The sequence below is a fragment of the Mytilus edulis genome, chromosome 7 (assembly GCF_963676685.1).
Source record: "Mytilus edulis chromosome 7, xbMytEdul2.2, whole genome shotgun sequence".
Classification (NCBI taxonomy): domain Eukaryota; kingdom Metazoa; phylum Mollusca; class Bivalvia; order Mytilida; family Mytilidae; genus Mytilus; species Mytilus edulis.
The window spans coordinates 13,972,056-13,990,771 of record NC_092350.1 but is presented as its reverse complement, the minus strand read 5'-3'; the positions used below and the strand labels follow the sequence as shown (position 1 = coordinate 13,990,771).

Here is an 18,716-nt window from a genome sequence, read left to right as displayed (position 1 = left end):
GGAACGCATCTATCCCATCGAGCTAGAGATAAAAGATACCACAGATACAGTTAAGTCGGCCTAATATCTTGACTTACATCTAGAAATTGACAATGAGGGTCGGTTGAAAACAAAACTTTACGACAAAAGAGATGATTTCAGCTTTCCAATTGTGAACTTTCCATTTCTAAGTAGCAACATTCCAGCAGCACCTGCATACGGGGTATATATCTCCTAATTGATACGATATTCCCGTGCTTGTATTTCCTATCCTGATTTTCTGGATAGAGGGTTGCTGCTCACAAGGAAGCAAATGGTGAAGTTGAAATCATCCCTTCGTAAATTTTACGGACGCCATCACAAGTTGGTTGACCGTTATGGAATAACCGTTTCACAAATGATATCGGATATGTTCCTTACGTCGTTACTACAATCCCCTTCCCTTACATGAATGTGACCTACCGAATTAGACTATTTGCCGGATTTGTTATCACATAAGCAACACGACGGGTGCCACATGTGGAGCAGGATCTGCTTACCCTTCCGGAGCACCTGAGATCACCCCTAGTTTTGTTATGGGTTCGTGTTGTTTATTCTTCAGTTTTCTATGTTGTGTCATGTGTGCTGTTTTTTGTTTGTCTTTTTCATTTTTAGCCATGACGTTGTCAGTTTGTTTTAGATTTATGAGTTTGACTGTCCCTTTGGTATCTTTCGTCCCTCTTTTATAACCATTTGAAACCTACCCATGTGAGTATGAAGAGCTGTATTTCCTTGATTATCCTTGCATTTAACATCAGCTCCGATTTCTATCATTTTTCTAATAACATCGATAGTACAAGACTGTGCAGCCAAAATGACGGGTGTTATGTTGTTGCTGTCGGGAGTGTTAATTTCCGTACTGTGGTTAAGCAGTAGAAGTACGTCTTTGATATGCATTTCGATGTCATCATATTTCATTCGTAATGCAAGATGTATTGGTAAGTCCCCATGAAGTGATTTTGCATTGGTGTATGCTTTTTCATCTAACAACATTTGAAAGATGAAATGTTTTCCAGCATCGATTCTGTTTTTGTATGTTTTACATCCTACAACAAAACTTCTTTATGTTAGGTAAAAGTAACATTAATAGATCATAACACTACTGTATTCCCTGGCGATATCAACTATCTTAGGACTTGTCAAAACCATTCCATTGTCGTTCCGTAACGACGTTGTACATGACAAAGTAAAAGTATTAAACACTTTTGTAGCAAGAATCAGTGTTATCTTTCTTAATTTTTCGTGAAAGATTAAAGGAAAAGATCTTTAAATAAAATTTATCAGTTGATAAAAACTCTAATCAAATCGTTTTAAACATACAGAACCGTAACCAGTACTTGCTGTCCCAATTGGATCATATAAACATTTTCTATATATGTCATCACTTTACCAATCTCGACAAAATACCGTTTTATTCCGCCATAATTAGATGTATATCTGTACATATGGAAATATAGCTTAAGTGTGCTTGTTTAATGTCAAAATGTATTTGTTTAATGAAGATGTATTTACATGTAGGAGTAAGAAAGAATGTTATCGAAAGTCATTTTACGATTGCCTCTAACGTTATGTTTCATTATAACAGAAAAATGTTTTTAAATGAATGTTTGCACCAAACAAAGGAAATCTCACCTTTTATGTGATGCTGATGAAAATAAATATGCAATGCAGTCATGTTTCCTTCTCCAACATAATTGACATTAGCACCTGCTTCAATAAGAGTTCTAACTAATACATGAGATTCAAATAAGATAGCATGCATCAATGTAGAATATCTTTTTGTTTCCTCAAGATTTGGATCAGCACCAAACTCTAGAAGTAGCCTTATATATACATCCTTTCTTTCTACTGACATCAAAGGCATGTCAGTTATGATTCTTGTCAATACGGTATGTCCATACTTGATTAAATAACTATTTTGTGGAATACAACTTCCGCACACGTTTGAAAGCTTCATGTATTTTGCATTTGAGGGTTCTATAAAGAAAAATTGCGTTAGACAGTTTAACAATATGCCGCTTAGTGTGATTGCAAATTTCAGAACTGATAAATATTATGGTAGCCAGAAGCGTCCATTTTGTTTTCTATTGAGTTTACGCCTTTGTTATCACATTGTTTTCTTGTTTGGTTTTCTGCATGCTGTTTGTTTTCTTAAAATTTCCATTACATTTTTAAACATATACATTTAAATCAAAGACTCATATAGTTGTGAAATTAAACCAAAACAAAGTAGAATACTGTGACGAAAGTTCGGGTATCTTCCGCCATCTTAGATTATAGAGCAATAAAGTAACAAAAGTATCAATGAACATTTAAAACGGATAGGTTATCCGATAGCAAAATCAAAAGCTCAAACATATCAAACAAATGAAAACCAACTATCATATTCCTGAATTGGTATAAACATTTCCTTATGTAAAAAATGATGGATTAAACCTAGTTTTATTACGAGGCAAACTTCTGACATGTATGGTAGTTGCATACAATTTCATTATATTGACAACAATGTGTTAATAAAACAAGCATATTGGATGGGGAGTTGTCTCTTTGGCACTCATACCACATCTTCTTATATCTATATATAATATGTAAAGTTTGTACAGCAGTTAACAATGTTTTAAAATAACATCTTTTAAAATAACTTAAAAACAAACAAAATTAATACAAAAACATATATAGAACAACACATAATTAGGCGAAAATGAATGACAATAAGTATCGAAGAACGTTCAAGGGGGTATTACTAAAAATAGACTAAACACACTAAAGTAATAGTTTACAAAACAAAGTATATGTAAAGCTGAAATTGAATATTTTCCAACAAGGTCATAGTATCTGTCGATGAACCTTTTTCAATAGCAGAAAAAATATCGGTTAAGGTCATTAATCAAATGTTCAAACTTTGAGAGAAAATGTCATTCATTTGTTAGACTTTTCAACTGAATGAAGATAACTATGTGTTTTATAATATTTTTGTGACTGTATGTTATAAATACAGCCATTGAGTCCCTTTATACTAATTTTTCTTTTTATATTGTGAAAGTCTAGTACAAGAGCAATTCTTAGTAGGTGCATCGGACTACTAACACAAATGTTCCTGGTATATCCCGTTCCAGGATGAAAATTTCAGGGACTGAATTTTTGGCTCTCCCTTGGCACCATTTGCGAGTATGGTCTTAATTCGTCGGAAGGGGACGATAAATGGCTGACCCGTGTTAAAAGAGAGCCATATATCTTTCACATAACAGAAACCCTTGTAGATTTCGAAAGAGCAGGCGTATGCCGCTACAAGGCAGCACTCGCACCCGCAAAGATGAAAGGGGTTAATAGAAAAAAGTAAAAACACAAAAATACTGAACTCCGAGGAAAATTCAAAAAGGAAAATCCAAAATCAAAAGGCAAAATCAAAAGTCCAAACACATCAAACGAATGGATAACAACTGTCATATTCCTGACTTGGTACAGGCATTCTCTAATGTAGAAAATGGTGGATTGAACCTGGTTTTATAGCTAGCTAAACCTCTCATTTGTATGACAGTTGTATCAAATTCCATTACATTGTCAACGATGCATGAACAAAACAAAAATACTCAAAGAGTAAAAAATGTCAAAAATAGGGGTACAACAGTCAATATTGTGTTATCATCTTAACATCACTATAAAAACAACAAATGTAACGAAGAATTACAAAAAGGCATACATCAAATTTAACATACTCATTTTGTTTTTCTTATACGACTTAATTTAAGAAGTTGCAATAACTTGTTTCCCAATTCACTATAAATGAAATGTATGGTCCATTACACAAAATTGTACATTCTTTATTGTATACAAAGTATGACATTTTTGCAAAGCCTGTAGGTTAAAATAAAATACCCGTGACACACAATTTCCTTCTTTTTTCTTTTTATTTAAGTCAGAGAGCATTGAAGATAACTACAATTTAGCTAAGTATCAATAAAACCCATAGATCTTAATGCCTCCCCCCCTTTTTTTCCCAAAATCAACCTTTATCGAAGTGGGACGAAAGATACCATAGGGACAGGTAAACTCACAGATCGAAAATAAACTGACATCACCATGTCTAAAAATAAAAAGACAAACAGACAAATGATAGTACAGAAGGCACAACATAGAAAACTAAAAACACGAACATAGTTTTGGAACAAATTTATCATACTGATACAAATTTTTTTTTATTTCAGGTAAGAGAATTTCATACTTTTGGAGCACTATAAGTTAATATCTATTATTCTGTATTTCATTTCGAAAAAGTAGAATGAAAAAAGAAGTTTTGAATATTTGATGTGAATTGTTTTAATTGGATTGCCTTAATTTACGACTTGAAATTAAGAGAAAAACGGTATACATGTACATTTTAAAGGGCAATTAAACAACTTTCCATCAAAGACAACAAATAACAACGATATATACAAATACATTTCACTGTACAGCATTAATGGGCAAAATCCATATCATATAATAATTTTTAAAATCCGAAACCATTTAGAAGGAAGAGCGATCTTGTGAGCGTTCTCCCCAAGTTTCTCTAATTTACTTATAAAATATAGTACCTTCATTCTCAACAATCCATGGTAACAGTTTTTCACCTCCTTTATGGTTGACATTTGCTTTTGCTTTCAACAAATCATTAACTATTTCTTCAAGGTCAAACTCAAGTGCAGTAGTCAATGGTGTGTCGTAATAGTTATCCATTATATTCACATCTCCTCCCATTTTCAGTATCAATTTAACGCTATCCTCACTTCGAAGCCATACCGCTATGATTAAAGGGTATATTTCTGACACAGTACACTTGTTGACATCAATTCCGGCCACCAGGAAAGATTTAAATACTTTCAACTGATCCACTATAAACAATACAGACATGTTATTTGCTTGATCATTTGATATATAGATTGCTATGGCTAGATTATTTGTTTTCATCTTATTTTCTAGATGCAGCCGTAATTCACTGACACCATTTTGATCAATCAATCAAAACTACTAGTAATTATTATGTAACATAATTTTTTTGTTTCTACCAAAACTAACCTTCTGTTATGCGGGGCATGTTTGTATTTTTCCGACTGATTAGTCGTTTTGGGAATGTATAACTTCGCACCAACGTTCACAATGGTTCAGTCAAAATCGGGAATCTAAGTACTAAACGCCACGTAGTGCTCTCTATGAACATTAATGAACCGTTGAAATACTCCTTAAAGGGTGCAAAGGTGGCCTGCTAGAAGAAAAACTCAGTAACCTTTGTTGACGATTTAATAAATTCCACGGAAACAACGATTAACACGAAAATTAACTCAATCTCTATGATTTTCAAGTACATTTTATTTGAATAATCTAATTTTCAAGACATTTCAACGTTTAAAAAAATTATTAACTGATGACAACTATTTTACATACAATTTATGTCTGAGTCTTTGTGTTTGTAGATTTCTGTCCTTGATTCCAGAAATAAATCTGTAAATAACATGGAAGATAACCTTTTGAATTGTCTACAACGTTTATAAAAAGTAAAATCACAAAAATACTGAACTTAGAGGAAGATCAATTGGGAAGTCCATAATCACATGGCAAAATCAAATAACAAAACGCATCAAAAACGAATGGACAAGAACTGTCATATTCCGGACTTGGTACAGGCATTTTCAAATGTAGAAAAGGGTGGATTAAACCTGGTTCTATAGCGCTAACCCTCTCAATTATCAATCTTTTTCAAATTGTCTTTAAATATATATCATACACATTTCTACCTAAATTACAACGTTCTAACTATTTCTGAGTAACGTACGTTGTATCCTTCACAAGAGTACACATGTAGGTTTAGGAAAATAAAACATATCTTTATTATGTATTTGAATGTGTTATTACTTATAAAAACATGTATAGATATAGGAAAGTATGGTATGAGTGCCAATGAGACAACTCTTCATCCCGGTCACAATTGATAAAAGTAAATGTAGGTTTTCACATTTCTGTATGCAACGCTAAGCTTATCATCTTACCACCATAAATGTCGAAAGCAGTCAGTCCTTTAGCATTCCTATAGGAAACATCAGCCCCTCCTTCTATTAGAGCACAACAGACTTGGAACCGTTTTTGTTTGACGACTTTCATCAGTATTGAATCATTCTCGTCTTTTACTAGATTTAAATCTGCACCCTTTTCAATCATTAACATCAGCACGGAACTGTCAAAATCTGCGTCAACTATAAGATCGATTAAATGGTTACCACATGGATGCTGGTTGTTAAGAAGCAAGCCTTTTTTAATCATCGCTTCCATGGTAGCATTTTTATTGGCAGACAATCCTACAAAAACATTGATGAACAAATTTAATACAGTAAAGTTTTAAAAGTTATTTTTGTATTTTCTCGTACAAATTCAATGGCAGATAGTGGCCACTCAAAAAGCGTAATTGAAAATGTCGTATCTTAAAGTAATATAAGATATTTTTCCAATGTCAAAGTAAATTTTCAAAGGCAAGACAAATTTTATATATCTTGTTAATTTTACATGTTTGTGTATATGCTACTATAGTCTTTTTGTTTTTAATGTCTTTCCTCTACGCGAGGAAAGACCTTATTGTTTTTCTAATGTTTTTTTTCTTTTTTTTTTTCCTTCCAGAATTTTTTTGGCACGCCCTCCTTCCGCTTCTATTGGAGTTATCAATACCAAATTTGAATTATCGATAGACCTCATCATGAACTTTTACCAGATGAGCTTTTGTAGGATTTCATCATTCCCTTTAGAAGTTATCTCCCTTTTATTGATTTTTTTTAACATGGCCCCCCCTAAATGTTTTAAAAGATATCATGACCTTATTTGGACAATAGGTAGATATCATCATGATGTATTACCATATGAGGCTGCATAGGATTTCATCATCCCCTTTGAGAGTTATATCCCCTAGAAGCAATTTCTTTTAATTGCATTTTTCTTAAAAACTATTAGAGATAGAATCAAATTCAAAACGGCACATGTACAAGACCAGATGGCAATGTTAATAAACATATACAATCATGTTGTTGTTAACCGTTAAATAAGGAGTAATTTCCCCTTGAAAAAATATACACAACTAGAACACACCCGTGATATCACGGGTCCGTGATTGAATTAAAGTATATAACTATGCGCAAGCCTTATTTTAGTATTAGTATTGTCATCTGTTAATGTCATGCCGATTATAAGATACACAGTTTTTCTCTGCTTTCAAGTCTTTCTGTTTGAACCCGTCGAACTGGAACTTATCAATTATTGGTAATATTAATTATTTGGAAAACAAAAGGTCCTGGAATGGAGTATTTTTTATTCAACAGCATTGTCCTATATAAGTTATAAGTAAAGTTGAATTATTTGCCTCGCTGTTTTACGTCATGCCCACTAACAAATTGAAAACTGTACCTATACGCCTGATTTTTAGTCCAGATTTTTAGTATTCGTATTGTTATCTTAGAAAGTCTAACCAGAGACATATAATACGTCTCATTATGTATTATATGTCTCTGGTCTAACTGATTAAAATACTACAATAGGTAACAATTTGACAATTTAGTAGTGTTAACCTTGTGGTTATGACCCGTGTATATAGCATATTAATCCTGAATACAACGTTTGGTGGTGCGCCTGTCAGATGCGGAACGTACAGATAAGGTAATAGGTAACAGGTGAATATACTATTGGTATCGGTAGCGGACTCGACCCGGAACTTCTTCATTATTGGCAATATTAATTACGTGGAAAACAAAGGGGCCTGGAGTGGTGTAATTTTTAATCTACACCTTTGTACTATATTAGTTATATATAAAGTTGAATTCTGTGATTCGTCGTTTTTACGTGATGACGGCTGACAAATTGGACCTCGTAATTTTAGTATTATAGATTTTTGAAAAATTGTATCTCGAGAACCGGAAGTCGTAAAGACTTGGGACCTACACCAATAATCTTAAGTTCATGTGACCTTCAATTTGCACCCAAGGTCCAAGGTCACCGAGTGCAAAAAAATAATTACGCTGCATTTTCAAGCTTACGTATTAGGAAAACGAGAAGTCTTTGCTGCATACATACAGCGTATAAATTGTTCCTCTCGATGAGCTCCACATTTCATACAATAAGCCCAAAAATGTCCAACCGTCTGTTTAAAAGTTACAACAGGATGATTCTTAAAAGTATACTATTGTGTGTATATCTTTTTAAAGGTAACAGATATTAACCTACTATAAACTGCAAAGATGATCAGTAATTCAAGTCCTTTTTGAACGTGTAAAACTTACTTTTACATATATATAAGATGACGCATGTGGTATGAGTGCCTATGAGACAACTCTCAATCCAAGTCACAATTATGTTTTTTTTATGTTGTGCAGTTTCACCATTAAAAGTTTAAACGGTCACAAACATATTTAACTTAGCTTTATTCACTGACTGCATTTGGTTGTTGTCGGTCATATATTTTTGTCTTTTTCATAACAATGTTACATAATCTTAATACAATGATTATTTGAATCCGTTTTAATTGGATTCGGTCAAATGGTTATATCATTGGCAATTATATATGTACTACATACATTTATAAATCATCACCATATGCAGTATAAGCGTTTACAATGTACTCGCTATACGATTTTTTGTTTGTGAATTCTTATAATACTTTAAAAACACGTCAAATACGAGCTTCTTGGAAAAAACAAGGGTGTAAAACAAACTCAAAAGTCGGCACAATGTTTTGTTGACTAACTTCTTGATGAAGTCAGAAAATGGAAAAGTAAGTGTATCACGTGTTACTCCTGTCCTTCATAAAATGACAAGATTAGATAAATTATCGTACGACTAAAACGTCTTATTACGTCACACCCGACGTCCGCTTTAAAAGAGATACGCAAAACAACTGTTTAAAAATGTTCAGACAGATTAGTAACGCATAAAGGCTTGTTAATATCATTTCTTTTTATCAATGATCTGTGCACGTCTATGCAATTGGACAAGAGAACTTGACAAATTAAACCAAACTATTATATACTTTTAAATCTGTATCATAAAATTTCACGTGTCATCTGTCTTAAATGTCTGCGCAAAAACTGACTGTGTGAACTTTAAGGTAAAATATTAAATTAAAAAAAGAAAATAACTACACATAATATTTTAAGACGCATGACTCAATATTTTTGTTTTTGCATTTCATAAAATAATGACCAGTGCATATCTACAAATAAATAGAAAAGAAAATATACGGACCCGAAACACAACATGCATTAGCAGGATTGGTCTCATTCTCTCCAACATGATTCACATTGGCACCAGCTTCAATTAATTTGTCTGCAATTTCAAACAAATTGAGTTTAATCGCTAAAATCAAAGGCGAATCTTCTCCCTCTTGAGCCAGGTTAGGATTTGCACCATCCGAAAGTAACTTTGACACCTCGTTTTGAATTTTGAGTTTTTGAGAACACGGAAACTTTGTTCTTAAAAGTTTGTCTAAAGTTGATACACCATGCCTTGATTCAATTTCATCCACGGAAATACCAGCCTGTATGAATAAATATAGTTGATCTGAAATGAGAAAAAGAAATATTTGTTTTATCATCGTTCACCCATCTTCGAATTCGATTTTAGACAAGTAATGATCGTTTCGTTTCTTTTTATTTTAATTCTATTACTAAACATTAAGCTACATGGATATTTTTGTATAAATTTGAGCTTACATATAAATGCTGTCATATATTTTGTAACCGTAATTTGCACTTTAGATGAAGTTTAGCTCAATTTAGTCTCTGTTTTATTACCAGAGTTGTAAACAGAAGTTTCCAGTTGTAATTAACATCAAATATCTAAACTTCTAGATCCAGATATCTTTTATCTTTAAATTTTATGAGAAGCAAGTTAATGACGTTTTATAATAGTATTTTTTCTAAAGAATGTATTTATATAAATGACAACTTATTCTTTACACTCACGGAAGTATCCAAAATGTTATGTTAAATCCTCCATAATGATTTTCCGTTTTGAGCAAGTTGGGAAATAAAATAATTTGAAAATGATTTCTGGATGTTCATTTCTTCATTACTGGCTGTTTTAAATCTTATGCTTACTTCTTCCCATTTATGTATAACCCTCCAGCTTGTGAGCACAAACCTGCGTTATTACGTCCAAATGCAGAGGAATCATATGAAACACAATTTACTTCTTTTATCTATGTATGTGTCTTAGGTGTAATAGGAAATGAATTTCATTATTTGCTAGTATGTTGTAACCCTAATATTGAAAGAATTAGAAAAATACATATACCAAGATACTATTTTTTTAACCCAACTGAGGACAAGCTATATTGTTTGCTATACTATTGTAATATAAAAGTGCTCAATAATGTTGCATATATATATAAACGCCTATATATATTTATATGTACTCGTACATGAATCATGATGATTTATTCTTTGGAGTTGTCAGGAGGCTGATTTAGAAGGCGGCCAGGGGGCTTGCCATCCTTTTCTGGGAAATTTTGTGGGCCTGCACTTATGAACATTTCTGGATCCACCACTGGTTGTTGGACCATAATAGTCCCAGTATGGACACAGTGGTGATCAGCAGTCATTATAAAAAAGAAGATGTGGTATGATTGCCAATGAGACAACTGTCTACAAGAGACCAAAATGACACAGACATTAACAACTATAGGTCACCGTATAGCCTTCAACAATGATCAAAGCCTATACAACACAGTCAGCTATAAAAGGCCCTGATATGACATGTATAACAATTCAAACCAGAAAACCAAGGCCTTATTTATATACAAAAATGAAGGAAAAACAAATATGTAACACATAAACAAACGACAACCACTGAATTACAGGCTCCTGACTTGGGACAGAAACATACATAAATAATGTGGCGGGGTAAAACATGTTAGCGGGATTCTGATCCTCCCCCTAACCTTGGACAGTGGTACATGTATAACAGTACAACATAAGAACAAACTATAAAGATCAGTCAAAAAAGGCTTAACTCATCAGATTGCCCATTGATATATCAAAAGCACTGAAAACTTCATTTGATATGTCTGATTTCAATTTATTCACATCATCAGGTCTTACACTTAGTATATTTTTTCGTGATAAACATTACTATTTGGTTGATTATGTAGGAAATCACTGAAGCATGACTGGAGAAGTCGCCCCCTCCCCCAGCCCCCCCCCCCCCCCCCCCCCTTATTGTCCCAGCTGACCTGAGAATCTGTCTCATTTTAACCATTAACGTCATACAACAATTACTTTTCCATTGTGTCATCATATATTTTGTATTAAAACATCAAAATTTTACATGGAATATACATGTATGTGATGTACATGCATGTTCAGTTTGTAATGGCAGACATATACATATTGTAGCAATAAGGTGTATCCAAAGCAAAATAATTAATAATAAATCAACTCAATGGATAGAAGCATACTGGTAAGTCAATTTTTTTTTTTTCACACAGCATCTGCATAGTGTGATGAGATATAAATCAGGAGATCAATCACTGGTTTTAAAAGTCAAGAATTTTTATATTTTACTTATTTGGGTAGATACATGTACATGTAACACAACATTTATCTTGTCATAATACCTGTACGCTCAGTGTTCTTCATGAAAACTATCACACTGATTTTAAATCATTATAGGAAAGTACAGTGTATAAGCAAACATTTCAGGAGGCAAAGAGTCTATTATAGGCTGACTGCAATAGTCTGTATATTATCTGAAAAAGCTTAGTTCTTGTCAACTTTCTTATTATTTCAAACATTTAAATAGATGTCTCCCAAATTTGGTGTATTTCTATTAGCTTTTTTAAGTCATTTTCATTTATTTTTCAACCTGGCCCAGAAATATGTTTAATATAGCTGATTTAGAGAAAGGCAACCTGGGTCACCTCTAACAAAGGCTATATTTATTGTCACTGCAAACATTTTACCTGTTCAACACCAAATGCTGTCAAGTTTGGGGCCCCTGGCCATGGCTCTTTTTTTTCATAATTCATCTTACATGTACATCTCCTTTGAATTGTTTGCTTATTTTTCTATGGTCTATCTATGCATATCTATCTATATACCACATTTTCATGGTCCCACAAAAATGTTTAAAATGTATACATTTGACTTTTTTCTAGCTTCTCTCATGTGATAGCCATACCTTTTTGGTCACTATTTATGTGTTGCGTTTAAATATGAATTGTAACACTTTACAGTGACTGAACAGGTAAAACAAATACTTCTCAAGAAACAGAAAAAAGAAGACTACTTGGAATAGCACCAGACTACATGTATGTACATGTATGAATAAACACTCAGATCGGAATAGCATGGAGGATATGATATGTCCTTGTGAATAAGCAAGGAAAGCTTTTAATAATAGTGCCTATTTTTTAATTTACTAGATTTTTCATTCATTATCTGTGCAAATTTCAACATAATTTGTCATAAATCCTTATCTAACTTTACTCAAACTTTCAGTGGTGGATCCAGAAATTTTCATAAGCGGGAGCCCACTGACTGCCTAAGAAGGGGCCAACTCCAGTCATGCTTCAGTGATTCCCTATAAAAACAACAAAATTTTTCCTAAAAAAGGGGTGGCCCAGGCCCCCCGAAAAACCCTAGTGCAGTCGGAAACCAGGTTGAAATAGAACAAAAGAATCGAAGCTCTTTGTTAGAAGAAACAGTAAAGTTACTTGGAATTGATATTGATTACCAACTAAAATTTGATGCACATATAAGTAACTTGTGTAGAAAGGCATCACAACAGCTGAATGTTCTCAAGAGAATTGGATCATTTTTAAACAGATTAAATAAACTTACAATTTTTCATACTTTTATTTTGAGTAATTTTAATTTTTGCCCTTTGGCTTGGCATTTTTGTACAGAGAAAAATTCTAAAAAACTTGAAAAAATACAAGAGAGAGCATTGCGATTTGTATACGACGACTATTTATCATCCTCTGAAACTCTTCTTGAGAACGCAAAGGTTCCAACCCTACAAGTAAGACGCATCAGGACAATGGCACTTGAGACTTATAAAATTTTAAATAATTTGGCTCCTGTATGTTTACAAAATTTAATAAAAATTAAACACACTAAATATTCTTTTAGATACAGCAATATTTTGGATGTACCACAGGTAAGAACTACCTCATATGGAAAAAACTCTTTTAGTTTTGCTGCTGCTACTTTATGGAATAGCTTACCTGACCACTTCAGGACTGTTAACAGCTTCTCACATTTTAAGAGTCTTGTACAGTCCTGGAGTGGAACAGAATGTTTTTGCTCTGCCTGTAGATAACATTGTGTTACAATATTTATGCTTTTTATGTTGCATTAACAGCCTGCGTTGCAACTGAAATTTTGTTTTTTACCTTTTAAAATTTGAAAGATTTGGAATTTTTTACTTTATAATTCATAAATTATTTAAAAATTAATTTTTTAAACAGAAAATTTTTAAAAATTTTAGTGCTTCATATATATGTTTTGGTATTTTGCAAGATACATGTATTATCTATTTGCTTAGAGTTAATTTTTGGTGCTGCTTCTTATTATTTATTGCATGCTGCATGCCTTGTTTTATTTGTTATTGCATATGTTTTTATATTCGGTGAAAAGCTCATTAGAGCTTATGTTTGTATTGTTTGTCAATATGCCGAATCCAAATAAAGTTTTACTTACTTACTTACTTACTTAAGGCGATAAATGTTTACTGTATTGTTTACTATAGTGACCAAATTTTTAAAAGTTAATAGAAACAAACAAAATTGCAGTTTTCTTCTCAATTACGAGGTGTTTTATTTTAAAAACACAATTTTCATAAGTTTTCAATTTATCTAGTACATGTACATAGTTAAGCAGAACAATTAGATATCAAGTCGACGACATGGGTATCTTTCAAGTTGGATGAAGAAAATGCATAACCTCCGATTTTTATGAAAAAATTACCACGGACGGAAAACATATCAATCTATTAGTTCAGTAATTTTCGTATCTACCCTTCCATTATGTGACTGAAGAAAAAATTCCAAAAATGGGCAACAAAAAGAAAAAATCGAATGCACCTTTTTATGTTAGGGCGTGTTTGAGTTGAGTATTTTGTCTTGATATCGTACAAAGTAAGAATATTTCATACATCGTCTCGCTTCAGATTCTATCATTTTTATATATTAAAGCTACAGGTTGACTTTATAACACAAAAGAATCACAGTACTAAAAGATGAAATATATGGGTCAAGTGAAATACCTATCTAATGAGTCACAAAAACAGAGAAGGTGTGTTCGAATAGCTATTTCTTTACTGAAAGTACTGACGACAGCCTTTCAAGTTGGATGATGAAAATGCATATCTTCGAAAAATTCTATTTTTGTGTGTGTGATTATTAGGGTTTATAGTCTTCATACACTAAAAAAAATCTAGTCTGCCCTTCCACGAAATATTTAATTAGAATTTTTTTAAATGTTTATGAATTTTCGAAAATTCCACCTGACAACCGATCAGACAATAGTTTTAAGTTGAATCAATGCAGACAAGATTATTAACTGATGCTCGCTCATTAGCTAGTTGATACATTTGTCTTTTAAAATACAACTAACATATAAGGATCGTAATGGTGCAATGTGGATATTTTATCGGTTTCCAAGAGCAATATTGGTAGCGCGTCATCCCTACAATGGCTTCCATTTCTACGATTGTGATAATGAACTGGCGTAATGGGGAGATAATTTTGACGAAGTAAACTCCTGACTGTAGTGTATGAAAACAAAAGCGTTGTCGACTGGAAGAAAGAAAATGCCCTCTTTTATTTGAATACACCGTCAGATGTAATTTCGGCGTTACACAAACGATAACTATACCGATTTTAGACGCAATATTGTTCATTATGTTATAGCCTCCACTAAAGTACTTCTACATTTTAATTAACATTTTAGATTAGATTTGCACTTTTTCCAACAATGTGTTATAAACTTATACATGACTTTTTTCACAGCTTAATGCTAATAAACAACAAACATGATAACCTACAAAAATCCAAAGCATAGTTTGTTCAGTAAAAATCTGTACAATGTAACAAAAATTGGGAGTGTCCACCTTAATCACTGCGCGACTCCATCTGAAGACCGTACGAATAGAAATAGACAAGCTAGATTTAATTATTTAATTCGGCAAACTGGACCTAAGATACTATATATTTTACTTACTGTAAGATTTGCAGCACTGTATTGCAGTTTTACCATCTCTTCCTTGTCTTGCGCCAGCCTTTATCAAAGCCAATAGGTCATTTCTGTTGGCGTAGTTCTCAAATGCAATTATCAAAACTGAACTGCCGTCGTTCTCAGTGTCTGGGTTTGCTCCACGATTCAGAAAGTCGGGTATTAAAGATGGACAGTTCATTGCAGCCAAGCAGAAACAATCTATCCAACCAATTTTTGTTACTCGACCTTTAAATGAAATATCAGCCCCCTTTTCCAGTAATAGTTTTGCATTTTCTTTAAGCTTGTGTTTAAGAGCAAAAAATAGAGGCTGGTGACCATACGGGGGATCTCCCCAGTGTTCATTCACATTGGCTCCATATTCAAGCAGCAGTTTTAACATTTTTGTGTGAGTTTCTCTCTCGGCTGTATAATGAATCGGTCGAAGATGTCGTCCATGAAATCCAAGATTCACGTCTGCTCCACATTGACACAATAGTTTTGCTGCTTCATATAGGTTCTGCTTTACAAGTGTAAAAAGAGCTGTACTTTTATTTGGTAAAGCCTCGTCTATATCTAAATTTCCCTTATTTTTTAAACAATAAATAATATTGCTATTACTAGATATAGCCGCATAGTAAAACGAGTTTTTGTAAACTTTTTTGTCAAAGTCCATTGTAAATGCTGATTTGAATGAACTGTCACTAACGGTTTGCATTAAATAATCAACAATTTTCTCATTACCTTTTTCACATGCAAAATGTAAGGTGTTCTTACCAGAACCTGCTGTCTCCTTTACATTGGCACCTAAGCATACTAACCTTTTTAACAAATCAACAGATCCAAATTCTGCAGCATAATGAACTAAGCTTTTTTTATCATAATATCCTTTGAAATCTAAAACAACCCTCTTCTTTGTTGGATCGTTACACAATGATAGAAGAGTTTCAACGCTTTTTGAATTTACTGCTTTGTGTAACTCTCTTTCAAATGAATCGACGTCGTCCATTTTGAAAACAATCTCAATTTAACTTTTGCTGGTTTTTCGACTGCTATAACATATTCGGCTCAGGTTTATAGAGAGATTTTATCCGTTCGAATTGTTCACGATATACTGGATAACAAAAGAAAGTGTGTACCTTTTAAAATATTTAATGAATTGTATAAATACTGCATTATAAGACAATGCGTACCCTGGTTTAAACAATAATGTCCCGGTATATTGATTTAAGGTCAGAATATTCAATCCGGAACTATTTTACAAAGCGATTTGTAACTTAGTATGTCACACTGTCACGTGTGTAAGTTATACTTAATTATTGTATACCAAATTTCCATTGACAAATATACCATACATGTGTTAGAGGGAGGAAGAAATATTCTGACTTGTCTTATAAAGCAACACCTTGACGTACATCATGAATAAACTAAGGTGCATTTGCCAAAACTTTTCGTAATTATGGGTCTTCAATTCTCGTCAACTTTGATCTTTATTTGACCTTTTTATTTATTTTTATGTTCGAGCTTCCACACCAAACAGCAAGTTATAAAGGACAACAAATTGGTAGACTAAGTGTAAAGCCATTCAAACGATACAACCAACGGTTTCTTCTTTTTTAGTTTCAGAAACCCATCAACATACTGATGTTTACTTTCCGGTTTAATCTATATATAAAAAAAAAACCCGAAAAACGCGAAAACTTATGAACCACATCAACAAACAACAACTACTGAACATTATATTCCTGACTTAGGACAGATCGACATATTCTATGCAGGAGTAATATGAATGATGATGTTTATCGACCAGGAAATGATAACTTTACCGGAGCACCCGCTCACCCTTGTTCTTCATAAGATGGCTTATTTTGTTTCGTTTTTTTTTGTGTTTGTTTTCCTCTATATTATTATATTTTTTAACCGTTAACTTTATATAAGTTATGTTGACGCATTTTGGCCCAGTATTGCCTGCCTTCATTTGGTAAATGACTTTTGTATCCCCCAATAGAAAATAGAAAACAATCGCTGAATATTCATATAAATAATTTTGTTCTGTTTGCAATAACATACTTACTGGACATGTTAATATATTTTTAAGGCCTACTTATCATTTAGATATAACCAAAACATTTGTAAGTGCTGAAACTATTGAATATTTGAACATAATATGTCTTGATTGATTGTTTGTTTTCAATGGCACAAAGAAATAATACATATCGACGCTTTAGAGTGAAAACCGGATTATACTTATGAATTGTTTATATTTATTGAAACGAATCAATACACATTGAAGTTTAACTGTTTCAAAAATGAAATGTCACTAATTAACATACAAAAAAGTTAAATGGTGTTGAATGTTGAAAGAATAAAAAAAAACATAAACTTACAGTAAAGGATGTATAAGTACCCGGCCACGTCCACTTGTATTTTTGTCCTTCTGATGAGTTAAGCCTTTTTCAACTGATTTTTATAGTTCGTTCTTTTGTTGTACTGTTATACCACTGTCCAAGGTTAGGGGATGGTTGGGATCCCGCTAACATGGTTTAACCCCGCCACATTATTTATGTATGTGTCTGTCCCAAGTCAGGACCTGTAATTCAGTGGTTGTCGTTTGTGTATGTGTTACATATTTGTTTTTCGTTCATTTTTTTACATAAATAAGGCCGTTAGTTTTCTCGTTTGAATTGTTTTACATTGTCTTATCGGGGCCTTTTATATCTGACTATGCGATATGGGCTTTGCTCATTGTTGAAGGCCGTACGGTGACCTATAGTTGTTAATGTCTGTTTCATTTTGGTCTTTTGTGGATAGTTGTCTCATTGGCATTCATACATGTACCACATGTTCTTTTTTTATAGTAAATGTAATGTAGATTTTTTTTACACTTTTTTCATCTAAAAAGAAATTAGGGCGTTATGTTGCTCTAAAATATTATTAAATTTGACGAGACATTCGCTTGAGAAATTATATGAACTATATATAAACAAAAGAATCAACAGAGTCACATTCAAGCGGGGAACATCCGATGCGAGCGTCATTGCTATCTCGGGAATTATATTATAATTTACCATAAAACACGTCAATTTTGTTAATACATGTAGTCACGCCACATTTTTCTCAAATCAAGTTTATTAAAAACTTTTTCCCCGTGCTTAATAAATATTTTAAAAATATTCGAAATTTTGTCGTATATATCAAGTACGAGTAGTCTCTGCATATATGAAACGTTTAAATGGACTGTACTTTGATTAATCAAAATATTTGAAGCCAAAACAAAAGTAAGTTTTTAAGAACATTCCTTTTTTGATGTATGATAGTAACAAAACTGTCAAAATCTATGTCAGACTAGCTAAGCTTAGTGGATACAACCAGTGTGTTCCAATACCTGAGACATACTCCAGTGATTGAAGGAAACAGAATATTTCAATGTTTTAATTAATAATCCTGCGTTTCACATTAGATATATGTATAGTGGAA

General features: G+C 32.7%; 1 protein-coding gene across 1 annotated transcript in view; it reads right to left on the bottom strand.

Moving 5' to 3' along the window:
- The window catches only part of LOC139482967 (uncharacterized), a 56,413-nt gene extending 39,954 nt beyond the window's left edge, over window positions 1-16,459 (bottom strand). The window contains exons 1-7 of the mRNA XM_071266995.1: window positions 15,249-16,459; window positions 9,271-9,585; window positions 6,042-6,347; window positions 5,440-5,496; window positions 4,593-4,889; window positions 1,651-1,830; window positions 723-1,064 (exon numbers count right to left, since the gene is read on the bottom strand). Of these exons, the coding sequence (XP_071123096.1) occupies window positions 723-1,064; window positions 1,651-1,830; window positions 4,593-4,889; window positions 5,440-5,496; window positions 6,042-6,347; window positions 9,271-9,585; window positions 15,249-16,248 (2,497 nt within the window). The 5' untranslated portion in view covers window positions 16,249-16,459. The remainder of the gene's footprint in view (window positions 1-722; window positions 1,065-1,650; window positions 1,831-4,592; window positions 4,890-5,439; window positions 5,497-6,041; window positions 6,348-9,270; window positions 9,586-15,248) is intronic.
- Between the last annotated feature and the right edge of the window lie 2,257 nt (window positions 16,460-18,716).